At 37.4% G+C, this 19,928-nt stretch overlaps 1 protein-coding gene across 3 annotated transcripts in view; it reads left to right on the plus strand.

Moving 5' to 3' along the window:
* The window catches only part of PARG (poly(ADP-ribose) glycohydrolase), a 205,415-nt gene that overhangs the window by 160,277 nt on the left and 25,210 nt on the right, over positions 1-19,928 (plus strand). For all 3 annotated transcript variants that reach the window (XM_036999477.2, XM_036999476.2, XM_073241213.1), the window contains one exon: positions 16,296-16,401. In XM_036999477.2, the coding sequence (XP_036855372.1) occupies positions 16,296-16,401 (106 nt within the window). The remainder of the gene's footprint in view (positions 1-16,295; positions 16,402-19,928) is intronic.

Raw genomic sequence — 19,928 nt, forward strand, 5'->3', positions numbered from 1 at the left:
AACATTATCATTGTGAAACCATATAGAAAATTTTTTTCAGGCTTGCCCAGTGACATTTTCTCTACAAGATACAGTATTAGGATTGAAACAGATAAACCATAAAAGTCAAGTTAATATTGTTCTATTATAGTTAAGATTCACATGTAAATTATTTACTTTGGTAATTTGACATTTATGATGGAGTCTATGATTTTCTGTGATGCATAGTACTGTCTACTGTAATCATTTTTTTAATTATATTACAAAAATATAAAAATGAGCCATACATACGATTAGTTCAAATTTTCATTACTGTTAACCATAATAAACTCTATCATATAACAAGTGCTGATTCTATTCTTTAGATCGAGGGCCTTACCAAAACATTGATATTTTCTTTAGTTCCTCAAATTACTCTCACAGCCAAGACTGACCCAATTCTGAAAACCATTGTTTAACTCCAGTGAGCAGGATTTGATTATAAGATTGTTTATTAAGAAATAGGTTTGTGAGTTTGTATGACTATACGTGTGCCAGTCCCTATACAGACTTTTGACAGTGAGAGCAGACTGGGTATACCATTGCAAGGAGACTGAGAGTGCCCTTGGAGATTGCTATATCTGGTGTTCATTGTATAATCTTCACATCTCCCTGGGTCTTACCACAGGAATGGTCTCTCTGACTCTGCTTATCCCAGCTCAATCACCTTGCCTTTCATATTGTTAGTAAAATAAACAACAAAATAATCTGCAAAGTCTTCTGCTTGCTACCTTTAATAATTTAGTACATATTTTTCATATAATTAATTTATTATCATATATCCTAATCTATTTGGAAGTCTAATTTATTGTTTCTTATATATAATTTATTAGATTACATTAATGTTTAGCATTCTCAGTGGAATCTCAGAAAAAGTTTTACATCTCACTGTGTTTTATAAACTTAATTTAAAGCAGCAGTCTATTAAATCACCTTAGAGATAACATGTACAATACTGCTTTTTTTACATGGCAGGGAGAAAGTGGGCAGAAATAGAAAAACCCTATTTTTCTAAATGAAGCAATAAAGTATAAGACCAGTTTTCACCATGAGCATTGAATGTGAATCTCTGAACTCTAGGGGCCTATTTGCTATTTTCAGGCATTACTCACCAGATAATCATTGAAAGGACCAGCCCACAATGTGCTTTATTACCCTTAGAAACAGTCTGTGCCATGCAGGCTCCACCTATCCTACCTGCAAGTAGAACTGGTTTTTAAAAGAAGAAACAGTCTCCTTTTATCTAACTAATACTGTAAAGTATGGTTTAATTCGCTGAGAGATCACAGAATTTGCAGAAGTGGCAAATAGCTCAGCAGGAGAAGAAAGTCATCTGTTAAAAGGTGTATTTAGCCATATTTTGTAAACTTCAGGTAAGATTAAGTAATGAATATATTTTGTGGAGACTTCTGGATCAAAAATTTAATAAAGGGAAGAGCCTAGCCCAGCAGGAAATCACCACCATTTACCTTTTTAAAAATTGAACTGTTTATTTTTTTTTTATTACCCACCAGCAAATTTGGAAAGAAGTTGTTATTAAACCAGAGCTTGATTAACAAAACCAATCAATACTTGCTGCTGATATTTCTAAGTAGTTCAACATCAGATCATTTATAATCTTTCCTTAGAGTATGTGTCACTTTACTTTTCATGAGTATTAGTTCATAATGTATCATTTTTAGTGACTTTTCACTTAAGTCTCTCAATACATAGAATCAAAATAAGCAAAGAGATACTGAATCCAGTCTTTAATTTCTCACATGAGGAAACTAAGGTCTACAAATTTCTTTCATTCTATGTTGCATTAAAAAGCAATATCAATTTGCTGTTGTTACAATTATTTTCAAAACAAAACTCATCCATAATCCTACCTTTCAAATACAGTTGACTCTTGAGCAATGTAGGAGTTAGGAGTGCCTCCCCCTATGTAGTTGAAAATGCACACTTATCTTCTGACTTCCAAAAAAATTTACTACTAACCTACTATTGATTTATGGTAGTAAATAATAAAATAAACTAATATCTACATATATTTTAGGGATTTATGACATACCTAAATTTTAATATTTTCATTATTGCTTAATTACATCATCCATCTATGAGTTTTTTTTCAAATTGTTGCAAATCTCCAAAAATTTTTTCAATATGTTTATTGAAAAAATATAGGTAGACCAGCGCTTTCAAACTTGGGATGTTCAAGAGATAACTGTAGTTGTTTTCATTTTTGTAGGTCTTCCCATGTGACTATTTAGTTGCACATAAATATGTTCAAAAGTTACCTATAATTTTGCATTTTACCTATTTAATTTAACCAGATATTGTAAATATTTTTTATGCCATCTAATAATCTTCATAATAATATGTCTAATGCCCATAAAAATGGTTGGATTGATATTCTATGACTTAATTACCATTTTTGAACTATTAGGTGATCCCAAGTTTTTCTCTATTATACATATTATAGTAATAAACAGTTTTGTATAGTTATTTAATCAAATATGAAATGAAATTTACAAAATTATTGGTACTGAATATAAGGATAACTTTAAGACTTAATTTTTTATTCTCTTCCAATAAAAAGTCTTGACCTTTTTATATCATTTGTTTTTAAGAAATCACAATATTATAAATCCTTAGAAAATCAGTAACAGTGTACCAATTATATATTAAATTAGACAAGTGTGAGGAGATGGCTCAGGATAGCAGGGTGAGTAGGCCAGCAGAAATCTCTTCCCAAAGCCATATATATTTTTGAAAATACAACAAATACAACTATTCCTAAAAGAGAGACTATAAGATACAGTACAATAGCCAGGCTACATCTACATCTGTGAGAATTCAGCATCTCACGAAAAGGGGAAGATACAAAGCTGTGAACTGGCGGGACGCCAGCACTCCCCCACCCCAAGTCACCGGCGGGAGGAAAATAATCAGAGGGGGAGACAGTGGAACCAGAGGACTGCTAAATAATCAGCCCTAGTAATCTACACCAGGAGCACAGACACACATTGCAGGGTGTACTAGATATTAGAGAAACAGAAAAGTAAAATCCAAGACGGAGACTGTGAGTGGGTCCCCACAGCCGGCTACCCTAGAAAAAAAGAAAAGCAGGCACTTTTAAAAGTCTTAAAGGGACAAGGGCTTAACAGCTGGACAAAATCGACCCAGGACACTCAGCCGAGGAGGCTGGGAATCTTAAGGAACTTCAGGCGCCCTAAACCCCTGGGTGACAACGCAGCTCTGAATCCCCTCACGGGAATAAGCAGCCTACTGTTCATTACCTCCTGCCGGTGCTGCAAGCAAACCGGCTGACCTGTCACAGCTGCAGAGCACCTGGGGAGCAGCCCTGCCCACAGCAACCACACAGAGACTTCTCCCAGTGCTCAGCTAAGTGAAACAGACCCAGAGTCTTCCACTGGGGTGCAACTGCACAGCACAGACAGGAAGCTGGAGCAAGGTCTGGAAGGCACGAAGAGGCACCGTTCTCACAGGAGAACACACCCAGAGTGTCTGGGACACCCCGCAGTGCCCTAGGCTATCCCAAGGGCTGCACTGCCCATGGGAGCCCAAGAGATTAACCCAGAGACTGTTGCTGTAGTGCAGGTAACTGGCACAGGCAGCAGAGAAGGGCAAGGTGACCAGAAAGCAGGAATGGACTTTGTTCTCCCAGATGACACATGCGCCACCTGCCGGCGATCACTTCTATCACCTTGAAAAGGCAGAAGAATCTGGTTCAGTCAAAAATCACTCAGACAACCCCAGACAGAGGGCCTGGTGAGATAGATATAACCAATCTTCCTGAAAAACAATTCAAAATAAAAGTCATAACCATGCTGATGGAGCTCCAGAGAAATATGCAACAGCTAAGGGATGAAGTCCAGAGGGAGATAACAGAAATGAAACAATCAATAGAAGGACTTAAGAGCAGACTGGATGATGCAAGAGACTGTTAATGGAATAGAAATCAGAGAATGGGAAGACAGAGAAGCTGAGATAGAGATAAAAGCATCTCTAGGAATGAAAGAATATTAAGAGAACTATGTGAGCAATCCAAACAGAACAATATTTGCATAATAGGGGTGCCAGAAGAAGAGAGAGAAAAAGGGATAGAAAGTGTCTATGGAGAAATAATTGCTGAAAATTTCCCCAAGCTGGGGAAAGAAATAGTCTCTCAGACCATGGAAGCCCACAGATCTCCCAACACAAGGGACCCAAGGAGGACAAGACCAAGACACATAATAATTAAAATGACAAAGATCAAAGGCACGGACAGGGTATTAAAGGCAGCCACAGAGAGAAAAATGATCACCTACAAAGGAAAACCCATCAGGATATCATCAGACTTTTCAACAGAAACCTTACAGGCCAGAACAGAATGGCATGATATATTTAATGCAATGAAAGAGAGGGGCCTTGAACCAAAAACACTGTATCCAGCATGATTATCATTTAAATTTGAAGGAGGGATTAAACAATTTATGGATAAGCAAAAGTTGAGTGCATTTGCCACCCACAAACCACCTCTACAGGATATTGTAAAGGGTCTGCTCTAGATAGAACCACTCCTAAGGCTAAGTAGACGTTACCAGAGAAAATAAAAATGGAGCAAAGAAAGCAGACCAACCAAATACTAACTAAAGGCAAAAAAATAAAATCAACTATCCACAAAAGCAATCAAAGGAAACACAAAAGACTACAGAATAAAACCCCTAGCATATAAAGAATGGCACAGGAAGAATAAGAAGGGAGAGAAATAAACATCAGACTATGTTTATAATAGCATAACAAGAGAGTTAAAGTTAGACAGTTAGATAGTAAAGAAGCTACCCTTGAACCTTTGGTAACCATGAAAACAAAGCCTGCAATGGCAATAAGTACATATCTATCGATAATCACCCTAAATGTAAATGGCCTCAATGCACCAATCAAAAGACACAGAGTAATAGAAAGAATAAAAAAGCAAGACCTATCTATATGCTGTTTACAAGAGACTCACCTCAAACCCAAACACATAACACAGACTAAAAGGGAAAGGTTGGAAAAAAGATATTTAATGCAAACAATAGGGAGAAAAAAGCAGGTGTTGCAGTGCTTGTATCAGACTAAATAGACTTCAAAAGAAAGAAAGTCACAAGAGATAAAGAAGGACATTACATAATGATAAAGGGGTCATTCCACCAAGAGGATATAACCATTATATATATATATATATATATAATATATATATATGCACCCAACAAAGGAGCACCGACATATGTGAAAAAAATACTACCAGATTTAAAGGAGGAAAAAGAAACCAATGCATTCATTTTAGGAGACTTCAACACACCACTCACTCCAAAGGACAGATTCACCAGACAGAAAATAAGTAAGGACACAGTGGCACTGAGCTACACACTAAAACAGATAGACCTAACAGACATCTACAGAACTCTACACACAAAAGCAGCCCGATATAAATTCTTCTCAAATGCACATGGAACATTTTCCAGAATACACCACATACTAGGCAACAAAAAGAGCCTCTGTAAATTCAGAAAGATTGAAATTCTACTAACCAACTTCTGAGATCACAAAGGTATAAAACTAGAAATAAATGGTACACAGAAAACAAAAAGGCTCACAAACACATGGAGGCTTAACAACATGTTCCTAAATAATCAATGGATCAATGACCAAATTAAACTAGAGATCAAGCAATATATGGAAACAAATGACAACAACAGTACAATACCCCAATTTCTGTGGGACACAGTGAAGGCAGTTCTAAGAGGAAAGTATATAGCAATCCAGTCCTATTTAAAGAAGGAAGAACAATCCCAAATGAATAGTCTAAGTCACAATTATTGAAACTGGGGAAGAAGAACAAATCAGGCCCAAAGTCAGTAGAAAGAGGGATATAATAATGATCAGAGAAGAAATAAATAAAATTGAAGAGAATGAAAGAATAGAAAAAATTCATGAAACCAAGAGCTGGTTCCTTGAGAAAATGAACAAAATAGATGAACCCTAGCCAGACTTATTAAGAGAAAAAGACAATCTACGCACATAAACAGAATCAGACATGAGAAAGGAAAAATCATGACGGACACCACAGAAATACAAAGAATTATTAGAGAATACTATGAAAATCTATATGCTAACAAGCTGGATAACCTAGAATAAATGCACAACTTTCTAGAAAAATACAACCTTCCAAGATTGACCAAGGAAGAAACAGAAAATCTAAACAGACAAATTACCAGCAACAAAATTAAATCGGTACTCAAACAACTGCCCAAAGACAAATTCCCAGGACAAATGGGTTCACTGCTGAATTTTATCAGACATTAAGAGAAGATGTAATGCCCATTCTCCTTAAAGTTTTCCAAAAAATAGAAGAGGAGGGAATACTTCCAAACTCTTTCTATGAAGCCAGCATCACTCTAATACCAAAACCAGGCAAAGACACCACAGAAAAAAGAAAATTCTACACCAATATCCCTTATGAACATAGATGCAAAAATACTCAACAAAATATTAGCAAACTAAATTCAAAAATACATCAAGAGGATCATACACCATGATTAAGTGGGATTCATCTCAGGGATGCAAGGATGCTACAACATTAGAAAATCCATCAACATCATCCACTACATCAACAAAAACGACAAAAACCACATGATCATCTCCGTAGATGCTGAAAAAGCATTTGACAAAATTCAACAACCATTCATGATCAAAACTCTCAACAAAATGGTATAGAGGGCAAGTACCTCAAAATAATAAAGGACATTTATGACAAACCTCCAGCCAACATCTTACTTAACAGTGAGAAGCTGAAACCTTTTCACCTAAGATTGGGAACAATACAGGGTTGCCCACTCTCCCCACTTTTATTCAACAAAGATCTGGAGGTCCTAGCCATGCAATCAGAGAAAACAGATAAATACAAGGAATCCAAACTGGTAAAGAAGTAGTCAAACTGTCACTATTTGCAGATGACATGATATTGTACATAAGAAACCCTAAAGTATCCACTCCAAAACTACTAGAACCAATATCTTAATTCAGCAATGTTGCAAGATACAAAATTAATACACAGAAATCTGTTGCATTCCTTTACAGTAATGATGAACTAGCAGAAAGAGAAATCAGGAAAACAATTCCATTTACAATTGCATCAAAAAGAATAAAATACCTAGGAATAAACCTAACCAAGGAAATGAAAGCCCTGTACCCTGAAACTACAAGACACTCATGAAAGAAATGAAAGAGGACTCTAACAAATGGAAACTCATCCCATGCTCTTGGGTAGGAAGAGTTAATATCAAAATGGCCATCCTGCCTAAAGCAATCTACAGATTCAATGCAATCCCTATCAAAATACCAACAGCATTCAGAGGATTCAACATGGCGGCATGGGAGACAGAGAATTCCTCCCAAAACCACATATAGTGTGAAAATAAAATTAATACAATGAGCCCTAAAACAGCAACAGGAAAGAGGGCTGCACCAGACTGCATACAGACCTCATGAAACAGGGTAACAAAAGAAAGCCTTGGTCCAGTGGGACCAAAGCCCTTTCCCCACCTCAGCTCACCAGCAGGAGGAAGAGAAACAAAGTGGGAATGGGGTGGAAGCCTAAGACTGCTAAACACCCAGCCCTGGAGGTCACCTTTGGAGCACAAACCTACATTGTGTGGTGATCTGGAGGTTGATAGGGTTAGGAAACTGGGACAGGTGGAGTGCTTGAGAGACTGAGATTCTGCCATTTGTGGAGGATGGAGATCCACATTTGGCTGCTCTGGGATAAAGGAAAAAAAGGTGGTCTCAGAGGCTTCCTAGCATTGAGAGGGCTGCTGAATGGGTGGGGTTTGCACTGAGCTTGCTGTGGGGGAGAAGGAATAGTTGGACAAGTTTGTCTAGGTGCACTCTGCCTAGCAGGTTGGGAAATTGGAGGAGCTTCAGGCACTCCATCCCCCTGGGTGCCTACTCAGCTCCAAGGACCCCCACCGTGACATGCAGCCTACTGTGCCTTTCTCCTGGCCTTCTGGAACCTGCTTGCAAACTGGCACTCACTGCACTGGCTTCAGGCTAGCCAGACGGAGGCTCCACCTACAACAGCTACAGATGCCAAGCACCGAGTCTTCCACCTGTGTGCTCACCCCATTGACTCTGATATGGAGACAGGCACTGCAGCCAGGATTCAGGAAACTGCTCTTTCCTCCCCACAGGCACCAGCACTGGTACCCTAGGACCCCCAACTTCACTGTATGTGCTGAGCAGCTCCAGAGACTAGAGCTTCTGGGCACTAGAGGACACCACAAAGAATTATGAAATGTCAAAGGAACCTGGTTCAGACCAAAATCTCACAAACACCAGAAGAAGACCAAATGAAACTGAACTCTCCAATCTTCCTGAAAAAGAGTTCAAAATAAAAATCATAAACATACTCATGGAGGTATAGAAAAATACTCAAGAACTCAGGGACAAATTTAAGATGGAGATACAATCATTAAGAAATTCCGTATCTGAAATGAAACATACAATGGAGGGATTTTAAAGCAGATTAGATGTAGTAGAAGAGACGGTAAATAGAATAGAAATTACAGAACAGGAATAGAAAGAAGTTGAGACACAGAGAAAAAAAGGAGCTCGAAGAGCGAAAGAATATTGAGAGAACTGTGTGGCCAACTCAAACGAACAATACTCGCATTACAGGGGTATCAGGAGAAGAAGAGAGAGAAAAAGGGATATAAAGTGTCTTTGAGGAGGTAATTGCTGAAAACTTTCCTAATCTGGGAAAGGAGATACTCTCTCAGGCCATGGAGGTGCACAGATCCATAACATAAGGGACCCAAGGAAGACAACACCAAGACATATAATAATTAAAATGGCAAAGATCAAGGATAAGGACAGACTTTGAAAAGCAGCTAGAGAGAGAAAAAACATCATGTATAGAGGAAAACCCATCAGGCTATCATCAGATTTCTCAAACAGAAACCTTACAGGCCAGAAGGGAGTGGCATGATATAGTCAATGCAATGAAATAGGAGGGACTTGAACCAAGAATACTCTACCTGGTAAGAGTATCATGTAAATTTGAAGGAGGGATTGAGCAATTTTCAGATAAGCAAAAGCTGAGAGAATTCATCTCCCATAAACCACCTCTATGGTGCATTTTGGAGGGACTGCTATAGATGTAAGTATTCCTAAGGCTAAATAGTTGTCAACCAAGGGATAGACAGAGTACAGAATATGATACGTAACATATAAAGAATAGAGAAGGGAGAAAAAGGGGAAAAATAGAAGCTTTAGGTTGTGTTTGTAACACCATACAAAGTGAGTTAAATTAGATGGTTAGGTAGTAAGGTAATTACCCTTGAACCTTTGGTAACCACAAATCTGAAGCCTGCAATGGCAGTAAGTACATACCTATTGATAATCACCCTAAATGTAAATGGTCTGAATGCACCAATCAAAAGACATAAAGTCACTGAATGGATAAAAAACAAGGACTAACTATATGTTGCCTACAAGAGACTTACTAAAAACCCAAAGACATACACAGACTTAAAGTAAAGGGATGGAAAAAGATATTCCATGCAACTAATAGGGAGAGAAAGGCAGGAGTTGCAGTCCTTTTATTAGACAAAATTAACTTGAAAACAAAGAAAGTAACAACAGACAAAGAAGGACATTACATAATGATAAAGGGAGCAGTCCAACACGAGGATATAACTTTTGTAAATATGCACCCAACACATTATCACCTACATATCTGATACAAATACTAACAGATTTAAAGGGGGAAATAGAATACAATGCATTCATTTTATGAGACTTCAACACACCACTCACTCTAAAGGACAGATCAACCAGACAGAAAATAAGTAAAGAGACAGAGGCACTGAACAACATATTAGAACAGATGGACCTAACAGACATCTACAGAACACTTCATCCAAAAGCAACAGGATACACATTCTTCTCAAGTGCACATGGAACATTATAGATCATATACTAGGCCACAAAAAGAGCCTCAAATTCAAAAAGATTGAAATTGTACCAACCAGATTCTCAGATCACAAAAGTATGAAACTGGAAGTAAGTTACAGAAACAAAATGAAAAAGCCCACAAACACACGGAGGCTTAATAACATGGTTGTAAATAATCAATGGATCAATGACCAAATAAAAACAGATCAAGCAATAAATGGAGACAAATGACAACTATAATTCAATACTGCAAAATCTGTGGCACACAGTGAAGGCCATGCTAAGAGGGAAGTATATTGCAATACAGGCCAACCTCACGAAAGAACAATCCTGTATGAACAGTCTAAAATCACAATTAACGAAACTAGAAAAGGAAGAACAAATGAGGCCCAAAGTCAGTAGGAGGGACATAATAAAGATTACAACAGGAATAAATAGAATTGAGAAGAATAAAAAAATAGAAAGAATCAATGAAAGCAGGAGGTGGTTCTTTGAGAAAATAAACAAAATAGATAAACCCCTAGCTAGACTTATCAAGGAAAAAGAGAGAGTGAGTCTACACACATATACAGAATCAGAAATGAGAAAGTAAAAATCACTACAGACGCCACAGAAATAGAAAGAATTATGAGAGAATACTATGAAAAATTATATGGTAACAAACTGGAAAACCTAAAAGAAATGGACAACTTTCTAGAAAAATACAATGTTCTAAGGCTGACTCATGAGGAAACAGAAAATCTAATAGACCAGTTACCTGCAAGATAATTGAATTGGTAATCAGAAAACTACCTAAGAACAAAACTCCTGGACCAGCTGGTTTCATTGCTGAACTTTATCAAACATTTAGTAAAAACCTAATACCCATCCTCCTTAAAGCTTTCCATAAAGTAGAAGAGGAGGGAATACTCCCAAACTCATTCTATGAGGCCATCATCCCTCTAATACCAAAACCAGGCAAAGACACCCGAAAAAAATAAAATTACAGACCAATATCCCTGATGAATATAGATGCAGAAATACTCAACAAAATATTAGCAGAGCAAATTCAAAAATACATCAAAAAGATCATACACCATGATCAAGTGGGATTCATCCCAGGTATGCAAGGATGGTACAACATTCGAAAATCCATCAACATCATCCACCACATCAACAAAAAGAAGGACAAAAACCACATTACCTCCATAGATCCTGAAAAAGCATTCAACAAAATTCAACAGAATGGGTACAGAGGGCAAGTACCTCAACATAAGAAAGGCCATGTATGGCAAACCCACAGCCAACATTATACTTAACAGCGAGAAGCTGAAAGCTTTTCCTTTAAGATCGGGAACAAGACAGGGATGCCCACTCTCCCCACTTTGATTCAGCATAGTTCCGGAGATCCTAGCCACGGCAATCAGACAACACTAAGAAATAAAAGGCATTCAGATTGGCAAGGAAGAAGATAAACTGTCCCTATTTGCAGATGACATAATATTGTACATAAAAAACACAAAAGAATACACTCCAAGGCTACTAGATCTAATATCTGAATTCAGCAAAGTTGCAGCATACAAAAATAATACCCAGAAATCTGTTGAATTCCTATACACTAATGATAAACTACCAGAAAGAGAAATCAGGAAAAGAATTCCATTCATAATTGCATCAAAAAGAATAAAATACCTAGGATTAAACCTAACCAAGGAATTGAAAGCCCTGTACCCTGAAAACTACAAGACCTCATGAGAGAAATTAAAGTAGATACCAATAAATAGAAACACACTCCATGCTCATGGATAGGAAGAATTAATATTGGCAAAATGGCCATCCTGCCTAAAGCAATCTACAGATGCAGTGCAATCCCTATCAAAATACCAACATCATTCTTCAATAAACTAGAGCCAATAGTTCTAAAGTTACCTACAGAACCTCAACAGACCCTGAATAGCCAAAGCAATCCTGAAAAGGAAGAGTAAAGGAGGGGGAATTATGCTCCCTGACTTCAAACTCCACTACAAAGCCACAATAATCAAGACAATTTGGTACTGGCAGAAGAACAGACCCATAGACCAATGGAACAGATAGAGAGCCCAGATATAAACCCACGCATATATGGTCAATTAATATACGATAAAGGAGCCATGGATATACAGTGGGGAAATGACAGCCCCTTCAACAGCTGGTATTGGCAAAACTGGACAGCTACCTGTAATAGAATAAATGAAACTGGATTATTGTCTAACTCCATACACAAAAGTAAACTCAAAATAGATCAAAGACCTGAATGTAAGTCATGAAACCATAAAACTCTTAGGAAAAAACATAGGCAAAAATCTGTTGGACATAAACATGAGCAACTTCTTCATGATCATATGTTCCCGGTCAAGGGAAACAAAGTAAAAAATGAACAAGTGGGACTATATCAAACTAAAAGCCTTCTGTACAACCAAAGACACCATCAGTAGAACAAAAAGACATCCTACAGTATAGAAAATATATTCATAAATGACGTATCCGATAAGGGCTTGACATCCAAATTATATAAAGAACTCACTCACCTCAACAACAAAAAGCAAATAAGCCAATTAAGAAATGGGCAGAGGATCTGAACAGACACTTCTCCAAAGAAGAAATTCAGATAGCCAACAGGCACATGAAAAGATGCTCCACATCCCTAATCATCAGAGAAATGGAAATTAAAACCACAATGAGATATCACGTCACACCAGTTGGGACAGCCACCAACCAAAAGACAAAAAACAAATGTCAGCGAGGTTGTGGAGAAAGGGCAACCCTGCTACACTGCTGATGGGATGTAAACTTGTTCAGCCATTGTGGAAAGCAGTATGGAGGTTCCTCAAAAAACTAAAAATAGAAATAACTTTGACCCAGGAATTCCACCCCTAGGAATTTACCCTAAGAATGCAGGAGCCTAGTTTGAAAAAGACATATGCACCCCTATGTTTATCACAGCACTGTTTACAATAGCCAAGACATGGAAGCAACCTAAGGGTCCATCAGTAGATGAATGGATAAAGAAGATGTGGTACATGTACACAATGGAATATTATTCAGCCATAGCAAGAAAATAACTCCTACCATTTACAACAACATGGATGGAGCTAGAGACTATTGTGCTCCGTGAAACAAGCCAGGCAGAGAAAGACAAGTATCAAGTGATTTCACTCATCTGTGGAGTGTAAGAACAACGCAAAAACTGAAGGAACAAAACAGCAGCAGACTCACAGAACCCAAGAATGGACTAACAGTTACCAAAGGAAAAGGGACTGGTGAGAATGGGTGGGAAGGTAGTGATAAGGGTCAAAAAGGGGCATTACAATTAGAAGGCATAATGTAGGGTGGGGGGCACAGGGAAGGCAGTACAACCCATAGAAGACAAGTAGTGATTCTATAGCATCTTTGTACGCTGGTGGACAGTGTCTGTAATGGGTATGTGGTGGGAACTTGATAATGGGGGGGTGTCTAGGAACCATAATGTTGCTCATGTAGTTGTAGATTAATGATACAAAAAAAAACTAGACAAGTTTGGTAGACAGGCTTCATATAAATGAGCAATTCTTGAGGAACAATAAATGAACATACTGATTTAGCATGCAGGATAATATTTTTACATTGTAATGAAAGACACTTTAATTATGTTACTTGGGCCTGCTAAAATTGATGTTGAAGCCTAAATTCTTAACATATGTATGTGTGTGCTCATGCATGTGTATGTATGGATGTTTGCAACAGACTCTTCTCGAGAGCCCTCTATTTCCTGCACCTTGGTCTAGGCCTGTAGATTTTACAACTGTTTACTTTTCTTTCCTTTTTTCACTTTCTTTGCTTCCTTTCTGCATCTCTATTTTCACCAGTGCCTGTGGGCTCTAGTTTTTAACTCCTGATACCAGTATTTTCCTCCTCCCTCTTGCTTCTCAAACTTTCCCTTTGCAACTTTCAGCACTCCAAATTACCTTTATTTCCCCTCTATTCTTCCCTTCTCATCCAAACTCATTCTGAGATATCTATATTAATTCATCTTCTGCTTACTGTCATGAGGCATTAATGCATCCTCTATTTTTCCTGTTTAAAGTTTTTTATTAGTAAAAATAAATAGCTCTGTCATTGGTGAATGTCAGGTCATATTATGGCTAGAGTTTAAACTGGCTTTCGTTTACTCTTACTGCTCTGATTAATGTCTTCAAGTGCTCTCTGGCTCTGGGCAGGGAAAAAGTAAAGTATTTGTTGCCAGTGTGAAGTCCTTGAGAACCCAAAATATCTTTCCCTATGAAGTAAGAACTTGGCAACTTTTTTAAGGTCTCAATTTATCTGATTTTTGCTTCTTACTAAAGGAGCTAAATTACTACTGTAAAAGGAAATGATTCCCTGATTAGTAGCCCTGCCCTCCTCTAACATTTGGGGAAACCCTCTCCTTAGTGAAAAAGGGAGAAGTAAGGGTTATCCCTCTATAAGAGACTAAGAAGCTTGCTGCTTCTCTTTGATTTCTGACCTTGGAAATACTTGGTTGTAACAGAGTAGAACAATTTTTTATATAATCATTACAAACAGTTATTCTTAATACCTAATTACTGTGTAATTATTTTATATCATTTCTCTTCTGTTTAAGTTTTTCAAATTTTATTTGATCAAGACACCAAATGCAGTTTAATATTAGTTGTACAGCTTGTTTTTGTTATGATAGATTTATATTTAGTAAAATTGGTTAGTTTACATTAAATTTCACTTCTAATAATCTAAATATTTCAGATTCTCTGTGGTTAGACTTTAGTTTTACTGAGCTATTTTTGCCCATTAAAGAAGAGTTAGCCCAGATATTAGGATAGGAATAGCAATAAGGAAGAGACTAAAACCCTTCTGACAGTATAAAACAGAGATGACATAAACTGAGAGGCTAAGAAATCTTCATCATCTAGTCATGTTAGGAATATTTGACAGGAAACCAGGTGGCACAGTTGTGTCCATGCTGACAGTTTGCTCTCCCCCATGGTACAGATACTCCATATTTTTTAAGAACCTGCTCAAAAAATTGAGCTGTTTAATATTTTTGACCTGAAAGAGATTTTCAGAAGCTGTATGCATCTGATTATACAGGTAATTTGTGAGTTCTAATGTAAGCTCTGTACCACAGCATTGAATAATGGTCTGGTACCAACTTATAATTAATATCTGTCAGGTTTTACAGCAAAGGAAGGGGTGGAGGAATGGCCTTGTTAATCCATCCAGACAGAGTGTAAAATAAATTTTTATACCTTTGTGGAAACTTCAGAGAGCAATTTACTATTTTTCTATGTGTGAGTTTCATAGAAGCATGTTTCTTTATCCTTGGTTTTTCTCTGGGAACATTTGCCACAGATCATTCATCTCATTTTATTTTATTTGCTAGTATACATAAGCTATATTTTAGGCTTTGTTTGATACTTGAGAAAGACCCAGGGAGATTTGCTTCACTATTATATTAAACCTATATAGTCTGATGGTTTCAGAAAACTAAGAACCCTCAGGAGGCATAAAAACCAACTAGGGTGACAGCAAAGAAATAGAAATCAAAAACTCAGGACCTTAAACTGCAATCTTCTCTATACAAAATGAGCTGTTCATTTAATTAGTACTTACCTGGCATCCTCGGGATATATTTTACTTTTCTCAGATTACTGTTAGATTTTTAAATATTATAGCTTAAGACAGAGCTGTGAAAATAGAGAATCTTGTAGTTGAAAGGTATTTTAATGGTTGTTTTGTTACCAGATATAGGAATCCCTTTTATATATAGTTGTATGTTCATTGCTAACCATTTAAGTGGCAGGAAACACACTGAAAAACTAATTGCAGTTATTAATCTAGTCCCAAAAATTCAGAGAGTGAGTGCTCTGAGGAAGTGTAATAGTAATAACTCTTTACCTTAATGAAAAAATGGTGATCAAAAGCCTTCAAAGAAAGCAGTATCTTAAGTGCTTTTTCCTTCCTTTAATTTCTGGTAATTTGTAATTGGAATCCTATCAGTTCTTGAAATATCTCTGATATTTCCATTTATATTTGTTTGAATCAGAGAAAGCAACAGAGACTATTGCTTGAAGGGCTTCAAAGCAAATAAAGACTTGATCATTTCATACTTTTTTACTTGTATAATCCTAGGATTTTCTGTTTTTCCCTCTACTTTGGCCCCTAAGGAAAGGAGAAAGAGAGAGAGAACATAAGCTTCATAGTGGATAGTGATCCTTGTACATCAGTCAGAAGTACTGTTTAGTGCCTAGTCACTCATGTGCTTTGATATTTCTTTCATCCTGCAGGCTTACTGTGGGTTTTTCCGTCCTGGAGTTTCTTCAGAGAACCTTTCTGCAGTAGCCACAGGAAACTGGGGCTGTGGTGCCTTTGGGGGTGACGCTAGACTGAAAGGTGAGTAAGTTAAAAGAAGGATAATTGCATTCTGATTAGAGAGAAAAGTTAGTTCTTCCAAGTGGATTTCTAATGGTCTGTCATAATAAGACACCACAACAATCTAAGAGAAAAAGAATACTTGACACCATCCTCTTTGTTCTTACTGTGTTTAAAGGAATTCTTACTTTATTTACTATTTCCCTGCAGAGGTCACTTGTCTCTTTGATCTGCCAGACTCAGTATTTAGTTGAGAAGTCTAAAATGACTATATTGTAAAGTTTCGAAACCAGAGTACCCACTCAAGCATGTTCCTTTACCAAGTGATTTTTATGGACAGTTACTTTGTTCTCCAAACTTGTGGAGCATTCTGCTATGCGTTGTGGTAGGCTCTGACAATACAAAGGTGGATAAGATGTGGTCCCTACTTTGGCATTCATAATCCTGCATGTGCTAGAAAATCATAGGCAAATGCAGCACAGAAATGAGTGCCTTAATAGAGGTACACTGTGTGTGGAGTAAAGCTTAGGAGAGCTGCATGAATGGCACAGATAGAGACATTTGGATACCCAAGAAGATTAAACATTTCTTGCATTTTATTGTGTAGAAAAAACACAGAATCTGATCAACAAAGCTATTGGTGGTTTACCAGATTATGACATCTGTTTTACTCTCAAAAGCATCACTTATAGAAAATAATAATATATCATTACTTAGGATTATTACTGTTCTTTGTCAACCCAACTTGTCTGATACCAATTGGATGTGCTATAATACAATCTTGACACTAACTACGCAGAGTTCGTGCAGACCTCACAGGTTAAATGCAGAATCCTCCACAAGACCACTCCTAATTCAGATTCTAGCTGCTAGTCTTGGTATGGAGGGTGTCTGCCAGGCCACCCCTACCTCTGACCAACTGGCTACCAATCTGGAGGTTCCCACAACCTCCATCAGGTTTGATAATTCACTAGAATGACTCAGAGCTCAGGAAAGCAATTACAGTTTTGCTATAATAGATACACTAGGATGAGACCTGGGAGGGAATACAGAGCTTCCATTCCCTCTCCCTGTGGAGGGCATGTTACTCTCCAACATCAATGTATTCGCCAACCAGAAAGTTCCACTGACCTCCAGTGTCCAGAGTTTTTGTTGGGGCTTCGTTATGTAGATAGACATCATTGGCCAGAGCATTGAACTCGATTTCCAGCCTTCCCTCCACTCCCTGGAGGTCTTTGGCTGAAAGTCCCAATCCCGAAGCTCTCTTGGGGGACCACTTATAGTCACCTTATTAGCATAACAAAGGGAATTCTGAGGATTTTTTAAACTTATGTGAGGGAACCAGGACAAAAGCCAAACAAATTATTTGTAACATTAGTTATCAAAGTAACAAGAAAACAAAGCAAATGAAACAGCGAGCAGGCTTTGATAGTCAAACTAAATATAAATAAAATGCATTTTGGGAATAGAAAGTTGAGTCTGTCATAATTTATGAGCCTGTTGTTTTTATAAAAATGGTACTTTTTTTTTAATCCAGAAAAATACCATGAAGTGTGTAAAAATCACCAGAAGTCACTGTTAATATTTCGGTGACCATCCTTTCAGACATTCCTATGTAGCAATCTATGTAACCATTTGATATTAATAAGATCACACCATATGATCCCACACAGTGCTCTAAACTTCTAATTTTGAAGACTGTACAGTCTCATAGGTGGCTTTCAACACCAACAAATGTAGAACTATGGTCAACATATTTTTTTTTTTTTGAGAGGGCATCTCTCATATTTATTGATCAAATGGTTGTTAACAACAATAAAATTCTATATAGGGGGGTCAATGCTCAATGCACAATCATTAATCCATCTCAAGCCTAATTCTCATCAGTCTCCAATCTTCTGAAGCATAATGAACAAGTTCTTACATGGTGAATGAATTCTTACATAGTGAATAAATTCTTACATGGTGAACAGTACAAGGGCATTCATCACAGAAACTTTCGGTTTTGATCACGCATTATGAACTATAAACAATCAGGTCAAATATGAATATTCTTTTAATTTTTATACTTGATTTATATGTGGATCCCACATTTCTCCCTTTATTATTATTATTATTTTTATTTTTAATAAAATGCTGAAGTAGTAAGTAGATGCAAGATAAAGGTAGAAAACATAGTTTAGTGCTGTAAGTGGGCAAATGTAGATGATCAGGTGTGTGCCTATGGACTAAGTATTAATCCGAGCTAGACAAGGGCAGCAAAACATCCACGGATGCAGAAGATTTCTTTTAAAACAGGGGGGGGGTGAGGTTCTGAGCCTCACCTCTGTTGATCCCCAATTTCTCACCTGGTGGCCCCCCTGCGACTGTGCCTGTCTTAGGTTGTTCCTCCCTTGAGGAATCTTACCCGTCTCTGGCTAACCAGTCATCTTCTGGGGCCATACAGGGAAATGTAAAGTTGGTAAGTGAGAGAGAAGCCATATTGTTTGAAAAGGTTAGCTTTTTACTTCTTTGCAGATTTATGCCATGTGGCTTCTATGCCCAGCACTTGTCTCGAGGTATCTTTACCACCTGGAGGAATTATGATACTCAGTAATTTCGATATGAGGCACGAATTCTATTTAAGGATTGTAATTAGGAAGGAAGAAGAAAAGCTATAGAGGTAGCATATGGAAGAAAACATGGGAAGATTGATTATTTCTTTGACATATCTTCTTGTAGAGTACCTTAAGCATGTATAGGTTTTAAACTACTAACTAACTTGCGCTCACATATTAACATAATAGGAATACGGTAACATAAACAAAGCAAATCTATAATTACCATCCATCTCCAGTGAAGCCAAGAAAACCATTTAGGCACCCTAGGCATTTGTGAAAATTTGTCTATGATATGATGGATATTGTCCAACTGTAGTTGAACAGTCTGAGAGAAATCAGACAAATTAAAGCAGCCCATTTCTGGGATCTGTTCACATCCCATATGTTCTTTTAACCGTAGATAGTCTATAGTCATAAGATTTTGGAGTGCTACACCTTGCACCCCTCCCAACTCCTGGTTGAGTTCCAATAGTACAGATCCGGGCAAATTCGTTGTCTCACTGTATGCACATGCCAGCCTAGACATCTCCCTCCTCATTCCAATGGCAAGTCCAGGAAACGGTGGGGTGGATGCAGCCACAACTGCAGCATCATCCGGATCCCTGTGGAGGCTTTTTGATGATCATCCCCTGGCACAAGTCCTCCAGAGAGTGCTGATGCTGGAAGCCTCTCCTCATATCGTATCTTAGTTCATTTTCTGGGTAGCCAAGTTAGGCCTTGATCTTCTGCATAGAAACAAACAGTATGGTCAACATTTTTTTATAGCTATGTAGCACTCATCTGTACCCACATACCTTAATTTATTTCACTGATTCTCCATTTATAGACAGTGGCTTATTTATCTTATTTTGCAAGCAATAGTGCAGTGTATAATTTATATACAAGTTATATATTATTATTTTCTTTAGGGTATTTCCTAGAATTAAGATTAATGACTCAAAGGATATA

This window comes from Manis javanica, chromosome 7 (genome assembly GCF_040802235.1).
Source record: "Manis javanica isolate MJ-LG chromosome 7, MJ_LKY, whole genome shotgun sequence".
Lineage (NCBI taxonomy): Eukaryota > Metazoa > Chordata > Mammalia > Pholidota > Manidae > Manis > Manis javanica.